Source organism: Onychostruthus taczanowskii, unplaced genomic scaffold, assembly GCF_017590055.1.
Source record: "Onychostruthus taczanowskii isolate IOZ18803 unplaced genomic scaffold, ASM1759005v1 scaffold55, whole genome shotgun sequence".
Classification (NCBI taxonomy): domain Eukaryota; kingdom Metazoa; phylum Chordata; class Aves; order Passeriformes; family Passeridae; genus Onychostruthus; species Onychostruthus taczanowskii.
Window position 1 is genome coordinate 761087 of NW_024503124.1, and position 15824 is coordinate 776910.

The 15824-nt window shown below is 52.9% G+C and overlaps 1 protein-coding gene across 2 annotated transcripts; it reads right to left on the bottom strand.

The window, feature by feature from the left end:
- Positions 1–1988: 1988 nt before the first annotated feature.
- LAMP5 (lysosomal associated membrane protein family member 5) lies at positions 1989–15692 on the bottom strand. Of its 2 annotated transcripts, XM_041417206.1 has the most exons (7): positions 15276–15692; positions 12110–12197; positions 11662–11834; positions 11351–11482; positions 11174–11279; positions 9601–9789; positions 1989–3080 (listed from the first exon to the last, which is right to left on the bottom strand). In XM_041417206.1, exons 2-7 carry the CDS (start codon positions 12147–12149, stop codon positions 2902–2904), a joined length of 819 nt encoding a protein of 272 aa, XP_041273140.1. In that variant the 5' UTR covers positions 12150–12197; positions 15276–15692; the 3' UTR covers positions 1989–2901. The 2 variants fall into 2 exon arrangements, with proteins under 2 accessions (XP_041273140.1, XP_041273139.1); XM_041417205.1 differs by lacking the exon at positions 15276–15692 and having other exon boundaries at positions 12110–12520.
- Between the last annotated feature and the right edge of the window lie 132 nt (positions 15693–15824).

Consider the following 15824-nt stretch of genomic DNA (forward strand, 5'->3'; position numbering starts at 1 on the left):
TAATTTTTCATAAATAGGCTTGAAAAGCTTAAAGCAATGGAGAATTCAGATAAATTTTAGTAAATGTGAGCAAAAGGATGGAGAGAATTGAAAGATTTTAAAAGGTTTTCACCCAAAACCTTAAATAACTTTTCAATCAAGATACATCAGTCTGGGACACAAACTGTCACTGACATTAAATTAATGTTTCTTTTTTCTTTCTTCCCCAAAAACATTTTGGTCCAATAAAAAAAAAAAAAAATCTGTCAGTTCAGAAAACCAAGAAACTAATGATTGCATTCCTGGAGTTCTGTTCCTAATAGCTTACAGACCACTCAGCCCCTGAAGGTGATGCCAGGTGCAGCCCCCCGAGCGGGCACAGGAGCAGCAGCAGCTCTGGGGCTGTCCCCGTCCCACTGGCAGCAGGGCAGAGCTGTGGCTGAGGCAGGGACGGTCCCGTGGGTGCCCCGGGGTGCCAGGGACAGCTCTGGGGCCATCACACAGCGTGTGTCCCTGTGCAGCCCCGGGCTGGGATCGCTGTTCCGGCGGGCTGCAGCAGGGGAACGCGCCGGGGATGACCCCCGAGCGGGCAGGGCAGGGCACAGCCCCCTCCCGGAGCAGCCTGGGCAGCTGTGTGTGTCCCCAGCAGCCCAGCCCAGCCCAGCCCTGCTGCCTGCAGCCGCCCCCCGTGAGCCCCTGAACTCCCCTTCCAAGCTGGGAATGTCCCCGAGTGCCTGGCATTGCTCCACCTGGAGCCTTCTCCCGTCTTTCCCACAGCCCCTGCCAGAACGGCCTCTCCAGGAGACAAAGGCGGGCCAGGGGCTCCTCTGGCTCCTCAGCTCGGCTGTTGGCTTCCTTTTTGTGTTTGGTTATTCCTCGGGAGGTCACAGCGGCAGATGTGCCAGGCTGACGGGAGCTGGCTAGGGCCAGGGGCTCCTCTGGCTCCTCTGGCTCCTCTGGCTCCTCAGCTCAGCTGTTGGCTTCCTTTTTGTGTTTTGTGACCTCGGGAGGTCACAGCGGCAGATGTGCCAGGCTGACGGGAGCTGGCTGGGAGAGCCTTCCTGGCCCCAGGGCACACAAGGCTGAGGCAGGACAAAGCTCCTCTCTATTAGGGATGAACCTTTAATCCTTTTACTCACCCTCCTGCTACCTCTGCCTTTTCCTGACTGCCTCTAAAAGAACCTTTTCTTGTCTTTTTTAATTACCAGCTTATTGTAGGCAGTGGCACTTGGCCAGTCTAAAGCTCACCCAGGACCCTTTCACTGCAGCTCTGAAGGAAAAGGGCAAAGCCACAATCATCGTTAGTGCCGTAATTGGCTTTTTGCATCCAAATGAGAAAACAGCTGAGCACAGCACAGAAATGAGACCAGGAACAAGGCAGGACTAAAGGCTCATGCTGCATCCACCTTCATCAAAAAACCCATCAATTTTGGAGGAGACTACAGCATTAAAGAACAGTTAAGTTTCTTCTCTTGCCTTTTTCCAACACTGAAATTACTATTTTTGATTGTTTTCAGCTGAAAGAAAACAATCAAGCCTCTGTTTGAATTAAATCAGTTTTAGAAGAAGGAAGTATTTTCCACACCCTAAACTGACACAAGGCCTGGACTAACTCCTGCTGAGGTAACACTGGAGCCAGGTGGAGCCAAGGGCTCAGTGGGAATTGGACTGTACTGGAATAAAACACGTCACTGCCCACACAACACTCAGGAAAAACAACCAAGAGACAGGAGATAATTAGGGACAACCAACAAATGACAGAATACTGAACCACCACCATGTCTCACCAAGCCATTTGCAGCACAACCACTGCTGGAAATAAATCCTACACGTGCCATCCACTCAGAGGATGCATTTTGTGTTCTGATTCCATTGGTACTGTGGAGCGAGGACAAAGCATTACAACATTGCAGATTAAGAAGGCAAATCAAGCATTATGTGTGTACATGTTTTAATTAATTTTAAAAATTCTCTACATTTAAGGATAGATTTCAAGGGTTCCCTTATATTTTTCTGTTACATTAGATTACACCTGAATAATCTGCATAGTAACTTTAACATTACTGTTTTCTTTTTCTTGTTTTTTTTTTTTTTTTTTTGTTTGTTTTGTTGTGAAAATTATCAGTTGCAGGTAGCAATGTAACATCTCAACCACAATCACAACACGTGCAGGATGCCCAGCCAGAAGCATTTCTCAGTTGACTTGCAGTAGCACGGCACTTTATAATTTGTGTATCAATACTTTTTTTTTTTACTTTTTTTTTTTCTAAGTTTAGTTCAGATGTGGCTCAAGAAGCAAAAACAAACTTTCTTCACCCAATCTCAAGTGTGGGGTCAGCTCCACAGCTGTGATCTGCTCCACTGGAGTTACTGACCTTGAATTTTATTTTTTTTTCCCCAAAGCACACCTGCATTTGCCTCCATGCTTTTCTTAACATGAGTGCAAACTGGGGGATGTGGTTTGAGTCCCTTCACTAGAGGGCCTGAATGAGCCCTGTGCAATGGCTCTGTCTCCCAGCCCTGCTTCCTGCACAGACAGGAACGTGGAGGGCTGAATGCTCCAAAGGTGATGCAGGGGGAGGTAAGAACCTCTGGAGATGGGAAAAAGGGAAAAAATAAATAAAACAAGAAAGCTAATTGTGCTCCCAGTGTGAAACTCTGACATGTGAAGTGTTTCTGTTTCCAGATGATCAGCCCAGCTGCTTAAAGAAGGTATTCAAACCACCTACAGGCACCTCAGACACTGATTCTCCTTACAGAGGCTGTGTTAAAGCCAAGCCTTAGCCTGAGTGTCTCCATGAAATACTCAGGATTAGGTGCTGTGAATACCATCCCTTGCCCCCCAGAACGTTTTCTCACCCACAGAAAAAAGTGCTTTTGCTGTTTCTACCTGATCAATGCTCGGGTTGCTCGGTCCTGCTCCTACCCCATGTGTTTGTACTGAGATCTGTCCCGAGGGATCTGCACCTGGCTGGCTGTCAGCTTGTGGTGGATGTGGTAGATGCCGAGGGTGATCACGATCACCAGCCCCAGGATCAGCCCCAGGATCAGGGGCAGCGTTTCTTCCAGCTGCTCCCTCTGGTCCACCGGGCACTTGTGTTCTGCAGGGGAACAGAGAGGGGAGAGGGGAATGCTGAGACTGTGCAGGGGAAGAGGGACATGGATGAGACTGTGCAGGGGAAGAGGGACATGGCTGAGACTGTGCAGGGGAAGAGGGACATGGATGAGACTGTGCAGGGGAAGAGGGACATGGATGAGACTGTGCAGGGGAAGAGGGACATGGCTGAGACTGTGCAGGGGAAGAAGGAGGGGAAGAGGGACATGGCTGAGACTGGGCAGGGGAAGAGGGACATGGAGGGGACTTTGCAGGGGAAGGGAGAGGGGAAGAGGGACATGGCTGAGACTGGGCAGGGGAAGAGGGACATGGAGGGGACTTTGCAGGGGAAGGGAGAGGGGAAGAGGGACATGGCTGAGACTGGGCAGGGGAAGAGGGACATGGAGGGGACTTTGCAGGGGAAGGGAGAGGGGAAGAGGGACATGGCTGAGACTGGGCAGGGGAAGAGGGACATGGAGGGGACTTTGCAGGGGAAGGGAGAGGGGAAGAGGGACGCGGCCGGGACGCTGCGCGCTGCGCTGCCGGCGCTCCCCGGTCACGGCTCCGCGCAGGACGGAGCGGCCGCAGCTGCCGGCGGAGCCCTGGGGAGAAAATCAATTGCTTTGGAGCAAAGTGGAACCACTCACAACACGGAGAGGCTGCATCTATCAAACCAGCCCACGCACTGGAAAAACACTTCCATGCCATGAGCTCAGCCCCCTCTGGCACACATCGATGGCCGTGTTGGGAACGGGGCAGCCAAAGCCCAGGGTTCCTGGGTGACTGAAGAGCTGCTTTGTTCATTCAGGCAGACTCTGGGAGGCCTCGGTGCCAGTAAGGCTTTAATTCTGCACCAGACCCACCCTGCACATCACCCAGAGATTCCCCTCTATCTGCAAGATGGCAGAGGTCCAATAGCACCGCTGTCCCTCTCCGCAGGGACCTGGCACCAGCCCTGGCAGAGCACACACAGTGTGTGTGTTTGGCAGAGGTCCAACAGCACCGCTGTCCCTCTCCAGGAGCTCCGCAGGGACCTGGCACCAGCCCTGGCAGAGCACACACAGTGTGTGTGTCTGTGTCAAACAGCACCCCAGCACCCACACTGTCCACCAAATACAGCAAAGGAGCAGCAGAAGCAACGTGAGCCCCGCCAGTGTTCTTGTCTCTCTGATGAGTCTTTGCCACAGCCTAATAAACCACTAGAAAATAGTGATACAATGGGAAAATACTTTTCTGTTGAGCTTGGAAAGGTCACTAAGGTCAGGAAGCATGGTACACTGGTAATCCTGGCTCTGCCCCCTTACACTTCCAGGGCCTACTGCAGGCCAGAGTGACAGGATCATGATGCACTTTTCCCCCCCACAGGATTGTTGCTTCTCCGTGCTGATGGACAGGCAGGCCCCAGGCTGCTGAGATGGGGCTGCCAGGCTAAAAAGAAGAAAAGTGCCAGTTCTGGGGGGAAAAAAAGGGGTATGTGATACAGGAAGGACAATTCTGTCTTCATTGTATTAGAAATGTGTTGAAAACAACGACAACTTTAAGGGAAAAAAAATAAAAAGGAAAATAGAAAGGCTGTGTGTTAGATGAACAAATACAAAGGGCACCACCAATTCCCCCCCTTGCTAAAGACTGTCCAGATGGGTCCCCCGGGCAGCTGATTGCAGAGATCTGCAATAACCAGGAAGAGCAAACGCTCCACAAATCTCACAGCATGTGGCAAAGAGCAGGAGAAACCCAGAGAGCCCCAGGCCCAGGCAGGAGGTGACAGCAGGGACCCATCTCCAGCAGTGCCAGCACCTCCAGGAGCTCCACCAAGTCCTGGAGTGCAGCCTCCTCCCAGCCACGGCATCAGGAAACACTTCAAGCTGTAAATGAGGTGAAACAAAAAAAAGCAAAAGTGGGATGTTGTCTAACACTAAAGAATGTCCTTTTCAGTTCCAGTTGCTCACTGTTTCACCAGAGGAGTGATTAATCACCAGGACTGAGGCACAGGCGATTCAGCAATTGCTGCAATGCAGGGGTTTTGTTTGTTTGTAGTAAGGAGAATGGGGGGAGAAATCCTGATGATTACTTAGCTCCCAAAACTGGGTTTCTGGTGCTGCGTGGAATTGTTCCCAGTTTAGGATGCTAAGGCCTGAGCAGCTCACAGGGACACAAGCCCAGGCTGAGCTGACTCACAGGGCAGTGCTGTGGGGCCAGGGCTGCTCTGACCCCACTCCCCACAGCTGCAAAGCAGCACCGTTCCCATGGGAAGGATCCAAGCTCCAGGAGCTCCTGTGCACCCCCCACACGGCTGCAGACAGGGTGTGCTCAGCTGCCAATGAGCAGGAGATCACTCTGGCTGGACACTGATTTTTGCTTAGCTGAAACGCAAGAGAAGATGGAAATAGAGCTGCTGGAACCCAGCTGGGAGGATTCCCCGTGCTCATTCCCCAAACAGGAACACTCCAGGAGAACAGGCTGGATGTGGGGGGCTGCAGCCAATGGAGAAGGCAAAGCTAAAAGCACCAGTGCAGAAAACAGACCCAGCTCTAAAGCACCCACTTGTAACATCTGAATTCCACAACATTTTGCCAAAGCAAACCGGCTGCAGGGCACAAAACACACCAGAGGACGTGGCCAGAGATCTGTGGTCCACTGAAAGCCACAGCTGTGTTTAAGGGTCTGTGTCACAACTCAAAAAGGTGTCAGCTCCTGCAAGCAACCAAGGAAGAGAGTTCTTTATTGACACTATTTTTAAGAGGATTAAAATAAAATAATAAAGAAAGCCAACAGGAAGGAAAAAAAAAAAAAAGCATTCAGCAAAGGTGTCAGTCTCCAGCAGCACATCCCCAAACGCAGCTGGAGCCACTGCACCTCCCTGGGCAGAGCAGCTGCCTCTGTCCTATCCACACCTTCTCCCCACCAGAAACACCCATTGTCCCCTTTTGGAGCAGGTCACCAAAGCCTGGCTCTTTGGAGACTGCAGGGAATGGGGGACCCAGTATGGAGGCACTGGGAACTGCAAAGCACAAGCACATCTGCAGCAGGAGTGAGGCCTCTGCAGGGAGGGTGAATTCGCTATTTTAACATTAGTATCATGTTGATCTACATATTTTTATGACAAATAAAAATACTTTCACATTTGTAACAAGGTACTTTAACATTCATACAGCATTTTTTCACCCCAGGAATTCAAATGAAGCGTTTTTCACCCCAAGAATTCCAAGCAAAGGCACTGAGGTCCACAACACAGCAGGGAGGCAGGCAGGCAGCATGCATCATTCCTGCTCCATCAGCACAGGAAAAGGAAAAGGGGGAACAGGAGGAGACAAGGGTTTGCATCAAGTCCATGGCAGGCAAATTTGGATGCTCAATCCCCTCAAATATGGGTAGGTTGATGCTTGACAAACAGAGAACCACCGCACTGGGAACAGCTATGATTGCAAAATTAATGACCCTGCAGGAAAACAGCCCTTTCTGTCAAATTTTCCTCAGTATTACACTCCAGGTCACAGGATCTCAGCATTTCCCAGATTACTGGGGTTTACCCTCAGTGCACGGAAACAAGAAGGTCCCTGGTAATGAAGAGGAAGTTCGGGCGAGGCTGGGAGCTCAGCTGCACCCCGAACTGCGGCGGGGTCACCCCTCCGGCAGGGTGGTGTCACCCCAGTGCAACGCCCACTGCAGACGGATACAGAGGAGGTGTTCGGGTGCGCTCCCCAGCGCTCCTTTGTGCTGCGCCTGCTCCCAGGCTCACGTACTGCCACGGTTTCTATGGTGAGCGCTCGCCCAGCTCCAGCACCGGGCTGTGAAAGCACCCGGGAGCCCATTTTCCCCTTCCAGAATCCTTCTGCAGCGCACACACGGCACAGCGCCCTCCCGCAGGCACCAGCACAGGGACTGTCCAACGGGGGAACCAGCCCGGACAAGGGCTTGGGATCTTGAGACGGGGGTTTCTAAGTAAACACTTTAAAAAATTAAAGACAGAGAAACCAGGTGTTTTTAAAAAAGTGGCCGCATACCTTGGAGCAAAGGACCCTTTAGAGAATGTGGCCCTCAAGTGGGAGGTCACAGCTCCCTCTGAGCCACCCCAGCATCAGCTGTGGTATCCCTCTGTATTACTATTTTTCATCATATTGCTTCAGATTGGAATTTTTAGATATAAAATCAAAGAACTGACAGTCTCTCCGGGGTTCTTTCGTCAGTTTAAATCTTCTCCTACCCTCTTGATCCAGCTCTCGTTTTACTCATCTTCTAAGCTGAAAAATGTACACACACTTCCCCTATTAAAAAAAAAAAATTAGCAAATTCTGCGAGAAAAAAAAAATCTGCTGCTTCTCTATTGAAAAATAAAAATTTAAATAAATAAATAAATAAATGTGGATTTGTGAAGGTTGGAAGCAGTGTCTCAAAAAAAAAAAACCAAACAAAAATACTCTAGCATGTGAATTTCAGCATTCAAAAAAACCAAAGACTATCCAATCATTCTCTACAAGCTTTTTAACCTATCCCTGCCAGGACAGTGTCAGGACTAATGAAGAAACCTTCCCCCATTTCTTTGTGGAAAAAGGGCCCCGACCCTCCTGTGTCTTGGTGATTCTTCTGCTCTAGCAGGTCTCTTTCTCTACTCCAAAATATTTCAGAATGTTTTGTAGCTTGTTCATAATTAATAGGAATTTTACCTAATGGGAAATTAATGAAGCAAAAAGGAGAAGGCTAATTACTGTAATTTGAGATTGGCAGTGACTCTCAGAGCCCACAAAGGATCCTGTTCTGCCGTGTGTGTGCTGAGGACGAGCTCAGCTGGAGGGAACGCGCCGCTGGGAGAGCAGCAGTGCCCTGGATGGAGCTCCCTTGATAAATCACCTCCCAGCACCTCTGACCACCCCTCCAGGTGCTCTCTGCTGCTTAACTTCCAGTGGAATTCAACAAAAAGGAGTGTAATTGAATAATGAGAGCAACAACTACAAAAACCCCATTGAGCTTGACAAAGAGAGAAGCCATGCTGTCCTCTGGAGGAGGAATTCCCTCCGTGTGTTTAAAGATTGCTAAACCAACATCATCTCTTTGTGTGCTGGAAAAAGAAAAGCCCACCAAACTACAGCAACAAAAGAGAAAACAAAATAGAACCAAATTTGCTGCCTGAGAGGAATGAGCATATCATGAAAACAGCAGGTAGATTCCCTTGGCAGTGAGCCCCGAGTTTGGTTGTTTTAACTGGGAGCTCTAGGACTTCACGAGTTTGGTATCATGGAGACACAGACTTGCATATCTCAAACACGCTGTTCTCAGCCCCCAAGGTCTGCCCAGCTCAACCCTGAGTGCAGCAGTCCTGGATCCACAGGAGGAAAAAAGAGGGTAAAGCTACGCCAACTACAAAAATTACAGCAAACTATTAAGTTCTACTGTTTTCTCCCTGTAAATCTAAGAAAAATGTGGTACTACTTTGATACAAAAACACCCTGCCCACGGATAAAACCCACTCAGTGTTACACTGGCCTTGCTGTGAGTAATTCAGCCAGGCAGAGCTCTGCCAGAGGCAGCACGTGCAGCAGCACAAATTTACAACATCGGTGAGAGGATGCGAGTCGTGAGTGCAACCACTCAGCTCTGCAGTCAGTGCTGGGCTTTCATTGTGCTCCAAAATATTTCCCACATGCTAAATAATAAAGCTCCACGTTTTTAATGCTAGGCTTGAATACCACAATTTTCTAACTCGTTATTAAAAGAGCTGGCCATTACACATTTTATTTGCACCTGGTTACAATAACGGGCTTGACTAATTACAGTGCTGAGGCAGCACAATGAAATGGGACTGGTCTGACCCAATCCAGGTATGACTACACTGCCTCATTCAACCTGATGGGAAAACCAAGGGGGAGCCAGGGAGGAGGAGCACCATGGGTTCCTTGGGATAAAGCAACCTGAGACTGCAGGAATCCTGTCCCGTGGCAGCATTGCTGCAGACTCCGGTGCAACCCTTTGATGCAAAGGGCATGTTTTTAACTCAGGTTTTCTTTCCTCCACCATGGATGCTGAGGAATCCCAGAAGCAGAATGGCATCCCATGTGTTTGGTGCTCGAGGAGCATCAATGAGGTCCCTGTTACACCTCCTTCCCCCTCACAATGGGCATTAATCAAACTGCAGCCAGGAAGGTGCACCCCCAGGCCTCCTCAGTGTGCACCAGCCCCAAGAAGCCCCTGGGGCTGTGCTGAAGCATTTTTGTCTGCAGAGGAGACACCTCAGCCTTGCAGGGCTCCCCAGGGATGCTGCACTGGGGCTGGCTGGCCATCTGACTCTGTAAGTACTTACAGAAGCATACAACGACAGGCCGTGTTTTGGCAGCTGGGCTGAATTTGTAAAGCCTTTTGGGGGACCACAGAATGGGTTGGACTGGGACTGCAGGGAGCACCGGTAACAGTGAGGGGAAGGTTGCTCTGGAAAAGGTGGGACCCAAATTCCTTCAGTACCTCGCGACATCCCCAAAGGCCGTGGCAGCATCAGCACCTCGGGAACGCCGGAGGTGCCTCCGCCTGCTCCTTACCTTCACTGAAGACAAAATCCGCGGGGATGTCGAAGGGCTGCAGCCGCACTTCCGACAGCAGGAGCTGCACGGACTTCTGGTGGTCGCTGGAGACGAGGGAGATGGTCTGCTGCGCCTGGCACTCGTAGGACCGCCCGGCAGGGGTCACCAGGGCCGAGAGCCGGTGCGAGCTGGCCGTGTGCTTCCCGGCTGCCCAGGGGACACACAGGGTCAGGCGCGGCCCCACGAGCAGGGGCAGCGAACCGAACCGGCGGGACACGGCCGGGCGCAATGCGGCAGCGGCGCGCTGCTGCTCCGGGGCGTCCTGCCGGGCTGGGGGACACCCCAGGCAGCCGGGGCAGCTCCCGCACCGGGATGGCCTCCCGCAAGCGGGACGCAGCTCCAGCACACCGAACTGCGCCACAAAGCGCACAGCTGGCTCTGCTGCCGCCAGCTCCGCTCCCGTCACAGCGCCTGGAGTCCATAAGGCCAAAGGGTTCCCCTTCACAGGCACTCAGTGCAGCCCGGGACCGCGCTTGTGCTCCCCACATTTGGGAAACACCCATTTCTGAATGGGCTCTGAATCCAGCTGGGAAGGAGCAGTGCCATTGGGGACCACCCCGCAAAGAAGACAGGCCACGAAGCCTTTCCCGAAAATACACCGTGACCGTTTCAAACCCAGGTATCAATTAGAGAAAATATTTTCCCATCACACCGAGCTTGTTTTGCAAGCAAAGGCAGGTGGAATGAGGGGTATCTTCCACCTCCCGCTCTCCTGCAGCCCTTTGTTCCCCTCCAGCAGCACAAAAAGGCAATCGATGCTTCACTGATGGGCAGGGGCTGATGCAGCAGGTCCAGCTCCATGTTTTGGGGCCTCAAATAGTGGGAACACCAGTGGGAAAACAGCCCTAAAACCAACATGTCTTATGGCAACAACTCTAAAAGCTCTATTTACTGGAGTTGGAACACCCTGAGGGAGAACGATTTGCAAATGACAATATTTCATTTTTCAATTCAAGACAACACATTTCTGAGCCAAAATGAAATGAAAGCAAAATGAAAACCAAAAGAATGGAAACCCAGTGAGAAAAGAGGAGGCTGCTGGGTGCGGAGGTGTGTGGGGGTATAATACTGATGTCAATCTCAGTTATCTTGGGGAACTGCTGCTTTCCCAGCTATTCAAGCATCATCGGGATTAACCTCAAAAACAATCTCCCCACAGGAAAGGAGACGAGCTTTTCCAGCCCAGGTGTCTCCCTGTCCCACCCCTGGGGCCGTGGGTCCCACAGGACAGCGCAGCAAACGGGCAGAGCTGGGATCTCCCTCCCCCGGCAACCGCGGTGTTTAAAAACAAGGGAGGAAAAAAAACAGCGGAGGGGAAAAAAAAAAAAAAAAACAAAAACCCACCAAAAAACAACCCAACCTCTAATATGCGGTTTAAACCCGGCAGCTGGTCCCGACTTTGTCGGGAGGATTTGGGGTTTCCTTTTCCCCGTAAGCCACATTTAGGAGCAGCCGCGGGATGCTCCCCTCGCAGCCCGGCCCCGCGCTCGCCCACCGGGATCTCCCTTAAACCCCGAGCCCGGGCGCTTACGGCTGACGGCATCCTTGAAGTAGGTGCGCTCGGAGGTGTCGTAGGTGAACTGGATCCGGCTGAGCTTCCACGACGCCTCCGGGCCCCGGGACGTGTTGTGCCCCTCCTGCCGAGACAGGGCCGGTCAGGACCCCGCGGAGCCGCCGCGGCCCCGGCCCGGCTCCCGGCAGCCCGTACCTTCAGGAAGGAGAGCTTGAGGGTGTACGCTTGGTCCAGCCAGGAGAGCTCCAGCTCCGACTCGTTCGTGCCGCACTTGCCCTTCATCTCGGCGCCCCGCGACAGCGGGATGTCGGCTTGCTCCGTGATCAGCTGCAAAAGGGGAGCGGGGCTCAGCGGGGCGACCCCCGAGTGTCCCCCCCCTGCCCCGGCTGAAAATCCTCGGAGGGAATAAAGGACTTTCCGAAAGTACCGGCAGATGTGTGCGTGTGCGTGTCCCCTGCCATCCCCGGTCCTGCTGGAGCCCCGGGCCGCCCCCGGCCCCCACTCACATCCACATAATTGCTGGCCCACACGTCGTAGGGGACGATGAACTTGGCGGCGAATTCGGCCATGAGACACGTCGTCCGGTTTTCCCGCACCACGAAGATGTCCTTCTCGGGGTTAGGGGAGAGCCCGGAGAGGTTTTCAACTTCTTGCTCGGCGGCCAGGCGAGCCGCGGCGTCTGCGGGCACAGCGGGGCTGAGCGCCGGCAGCCCCGGGCCCGGCGCCCCGAGCCCCTGCCGCTCACCCTAACACCCCCCGCCACCCCCGAGCCCGCTGGAGCAAGCTCCTCTATCGTGACGGGGGGTTCCTGTCGCGACAGCGCGGGTGCAGGAGATGTGGCAGCCGGTGGCGCTGATGCGAGGCCGGTGCCGTGACAGCGCCGAGTCCGTCAGCGCCAGCGGCTGCCAGGTCGCGACAGGGCTTCGTGTCGCGACTCGGCACCCAGGTACTCACGCAAGATGAAAAGCAGCCCCGGGAGACGCCCCCCGGCCATGCTCCCTGCTCTGTCCCGGCTGCTGCAGCTGCTCCTCCGAAAGGTCCGCTCCGAAGGAAAAAAAAAAAAAATTAAAATAAAAAGGAAGGTGAAAAAAGCCGCACACCTCCTCTCCCAGGAGCCGCACAGGCTGCAAAAGCACTCTGCTGCGGAGTGGCGGGGAGGAGGGACGGGGAAAGTGTGTGGGTGTGCGAGGAGGAGGAGGGGAGATGCCGGCGGAGCTGATGGAGCGCCCACGCCGAGGGACGGGGCGTACGCGCAGCCGGGCGGGGAGGAGGGAAGAAGGGATTCCCCCCCTCCGGCGCCGGGCCCCGCCGCACCCGCCGAGGGGCTGCCGGGGATCCCCGCGGGGAGCTCGGGCCGCCCGGCTGGAGCGGAGCCGGGCTCAGCCCCAGCGCTCCCGCTCCCCCGGCAGGGCCGGCGCTGGCAGCGGGGCCGGGACCCCCTCGCCCCGGGGCTTGCCGGCGGTCCCTGCCGAGAGGAGGGATGGAGGAGGGGATACCTATTCCTGTGCCGGCTGCTCACAGAGCGTCACTAATTTCGGTGGAGGCGAACAGCTGCTCCGCGTGTTAATTTAGGAAAAGCGTGCAGTTATTTTTGTGTGGCAAGGTCGGAAGCAAACCGCATCATTCTGCGAGGGGCCATCGACGCACCTGAGCTCTAAGACGAGGCAAACCACAACGCGCACCGTCACATAAAACCCAACAGACCCCAGAGGGTGCTTTAAAACAGAAACAACACCGCCCATGCCCGTGCGGGGCGTTTTTGGGAGGACAAGCAGGAGGTGGCGTCGGATGGTGGGACAGGTTTAGCCCCTGGCCGGGTCAAAGGTGCGAGACAGCGAGGCCCGGCGCTGGGCGGAGAGGGGGCTGCGAGGCGGGGAGAGAGCCCGGGGGGCTGCTCGCCCCCTGCCCTCAGCTCCGAGCCAAGGCAGCGCCTTCCCTCCCTCCCTCGGTCCGTCGCTGTCACCCGGGGCAGGGGCGGCGCTGGCCCCGGGAGGAGCGGCCGATCCCAGCGCGGGGTGCCCGGCTGCGCCGCCGCTCCGTGCGGGGAAACGCGGCCGACTCCCGTGCTGCTCCCGTCAAGCCACGCTGAAATATTTCTTCCCCCCTCTCACCGGGACCTTTTTTTTGGAACTTTAACGCTCTGCCACTCTCGTCCTCTCGGGACCAGGAGCACATCCAAATATTTACGATTTACAGCGACACCAGTCCCAGGAGCAGCGGGGATGAAGGGCCCTACACTGAGGATGGTTTTTCGGTAAAAAGCCAAAGGGACAGCAGCGATCCGGAGTGATAGCATTACTGGATTCACTACCAAGTCACATTTCTAGTTCAGGAAAAGGCATCTGGAGGAAATGGTCCAAGGTTTTGCAAAGCAAGATACTGCAAGGTGAGTTTTGATTGTGCGCAACTGCCCTTTCTCTGCCAGGGCACACGCGTGCAGAGAGGGGCTTTCTTACTGGGAAATGGCTTTTTTAAGCAATAAAAACTGATACTAAAGGAAATTTTTTTTAAACTATAATGTAGAAATTTCTTTTCTGCTTTCTGTACATATTAAATATATTCTGACCGTTTCCTTCTCGCTCTCTCTCCTGCTTCATGATAAAAAGCCATTCCTGCACATCCCCAAATACAGTCAACTGTGTCAGTTGTGGTACAGGATTAACCTATGGATAATAATTTCAGGGGACTATATAAAGGGAAAAATATTTAATCTTCTAGAAAATATAATCTTTGACTGTAACAGGCTGTACTTCTGTGATGATTTTAGTGCCTGGCTTCCTCAGGTCCTACACTGATGAGCTCAGTGTTTGACTACCCTTTATTTCCTTCTCTACTCCACCATTTAATTTCCAGCCTTTTTGACGTTTCTAGGTAGATTTTAAGGCCCAAAATACATGATTCTGAGCAGCTGCCCCTGCATCCAGCCTGTGCAGGAGGGTCCAGGGAGCAGCTGGGAGAGAGCAGCTGTGCTGGAGGGGGGCAAGGCTGCCCCACAGCCCAGAACTGTGCTCCCCCAGCTGCACAGCACAACAAAGCCTTCAGCTCCAGGGCCAATTGCCACTTCCAGCCTGCAGAGCTGCCTGCATCCTGCTCTCTGGCAAACTAAAGGGAAAGGCCTAAGACTTTCTAGCACCCCTAAAACACAGGGCAGAAAGGTCTCATCCGAGCAAGCCAGTGCAGCATCAGCACCCTGAAATGCTGCGACCAGGGACAGCTGATGGTCCCAGACTAGGTCACCTGAAACCAGCCCTGCCACCTGCCCTTACCCTCTGTGGGTATCTCTGAAGGCTGAATCGCCCTTGCTACCCACAGCTCCCAGACATAACTGCTTGAAGGGAGCACAAAGCACGGGGACCACTACTGACACAGCCAGCAGGAACAGGGCTTTACATCCAGTGGTGTTTGCCACTTGCAGCTGTTTTCACAGGCAGCCCCTGGGCTACAACACCTGAGGCGTATTTTGGGTGATTTCTCAGCTGCATGCAGGTGGTACAGGACTTAAATAGGCCCCCACCTGGAAACAGTCAAGTTAATGACCAGCCCCCAAATTACTGCAAGTGAAAGAATAGCAGGCTGCCTAGGTGTCATGACCCTCCCCATCACAGCTGAGCTGAATTTATCTGAAGCGGTTCAGAGAGGGGAAAATCTGCCACTTCCCACCATGAAATTTCACTGAAGTGGAATCTATCACCCCGGCAGGGAATGACATTTTAAACTGCTTTAACTCGGTATCAATGTTCAAATTGATTAGCCTATTTCATCTCAATGGAAATTCTCACCTCATTACATTAGCGGCCAAACTTCAAATAATTTTTGAATCAAATACTGCTTAAGCAGTATTTCAAAACACTTAGCTGACAAAATTCATCTCTTAATTTCAAATTGCTGCCTGCATTTTATGCTAAATTGTCAGTGGATGAAATAGGTATCAGTGTGGGGAGCTGAGCCTGGCAGCTGAGGTTTCCTGCTCGGCAGTTTCGCAGCAGCCCATTTTTCTGTCTGAATTGATGGATGTCTCGCTGCTGGCTGAGCAGGGAGCACAGTCTCAGACAGAGGCTCTGGACAGTATTTTCTGTCTCTCCAAAACCTGCGTTTTCCCCTCGGGGGATGGGATGCTCACCAAGGAATTAAATAGGCAGGTCTGATCTTCTCAGGGACAAGCCCTCCATTCCCGGTGGTTTCTTTAGCAGGGCTTTCCAGCCAGGCTCTGCGTGAGCTTAAGATGCCTCACCATCCAGTTCTCTCCATACCTGGTCTGTCATTTGCTCCTTCTCACAGGCTACAAACCACTGCAGTAGGCAACAGTGTACAATACCAGCTCATGGCACTGTCTCCACCAGCTGTTTTAGAGGACATTTTTAATTAAAAGAAAAATCACCATAAAAATCCTGTCCAGCATGCTCTGAAAACACTTCTGCTTCCAGCTCCGTCCAGCACTTCAGCCAGGCTCAGAGAGCAGCTCTCAGTACACAACTTGTGTTTTAAAACACAAAGGACCAGGAGCTGCCTTCACAGGCTGTGGCATCACAGTGGGAATTCTGAATACTCATCACAAGTGTGCTCAAACCCTGCTTTAAACACCTAAAGATTCACTGACCTCTGTCTCAGTGGCTGCTACACTGCACTCGGGTTGCTGCATTTCCAGGCTGTGCTGCTGCACTTCCACTGG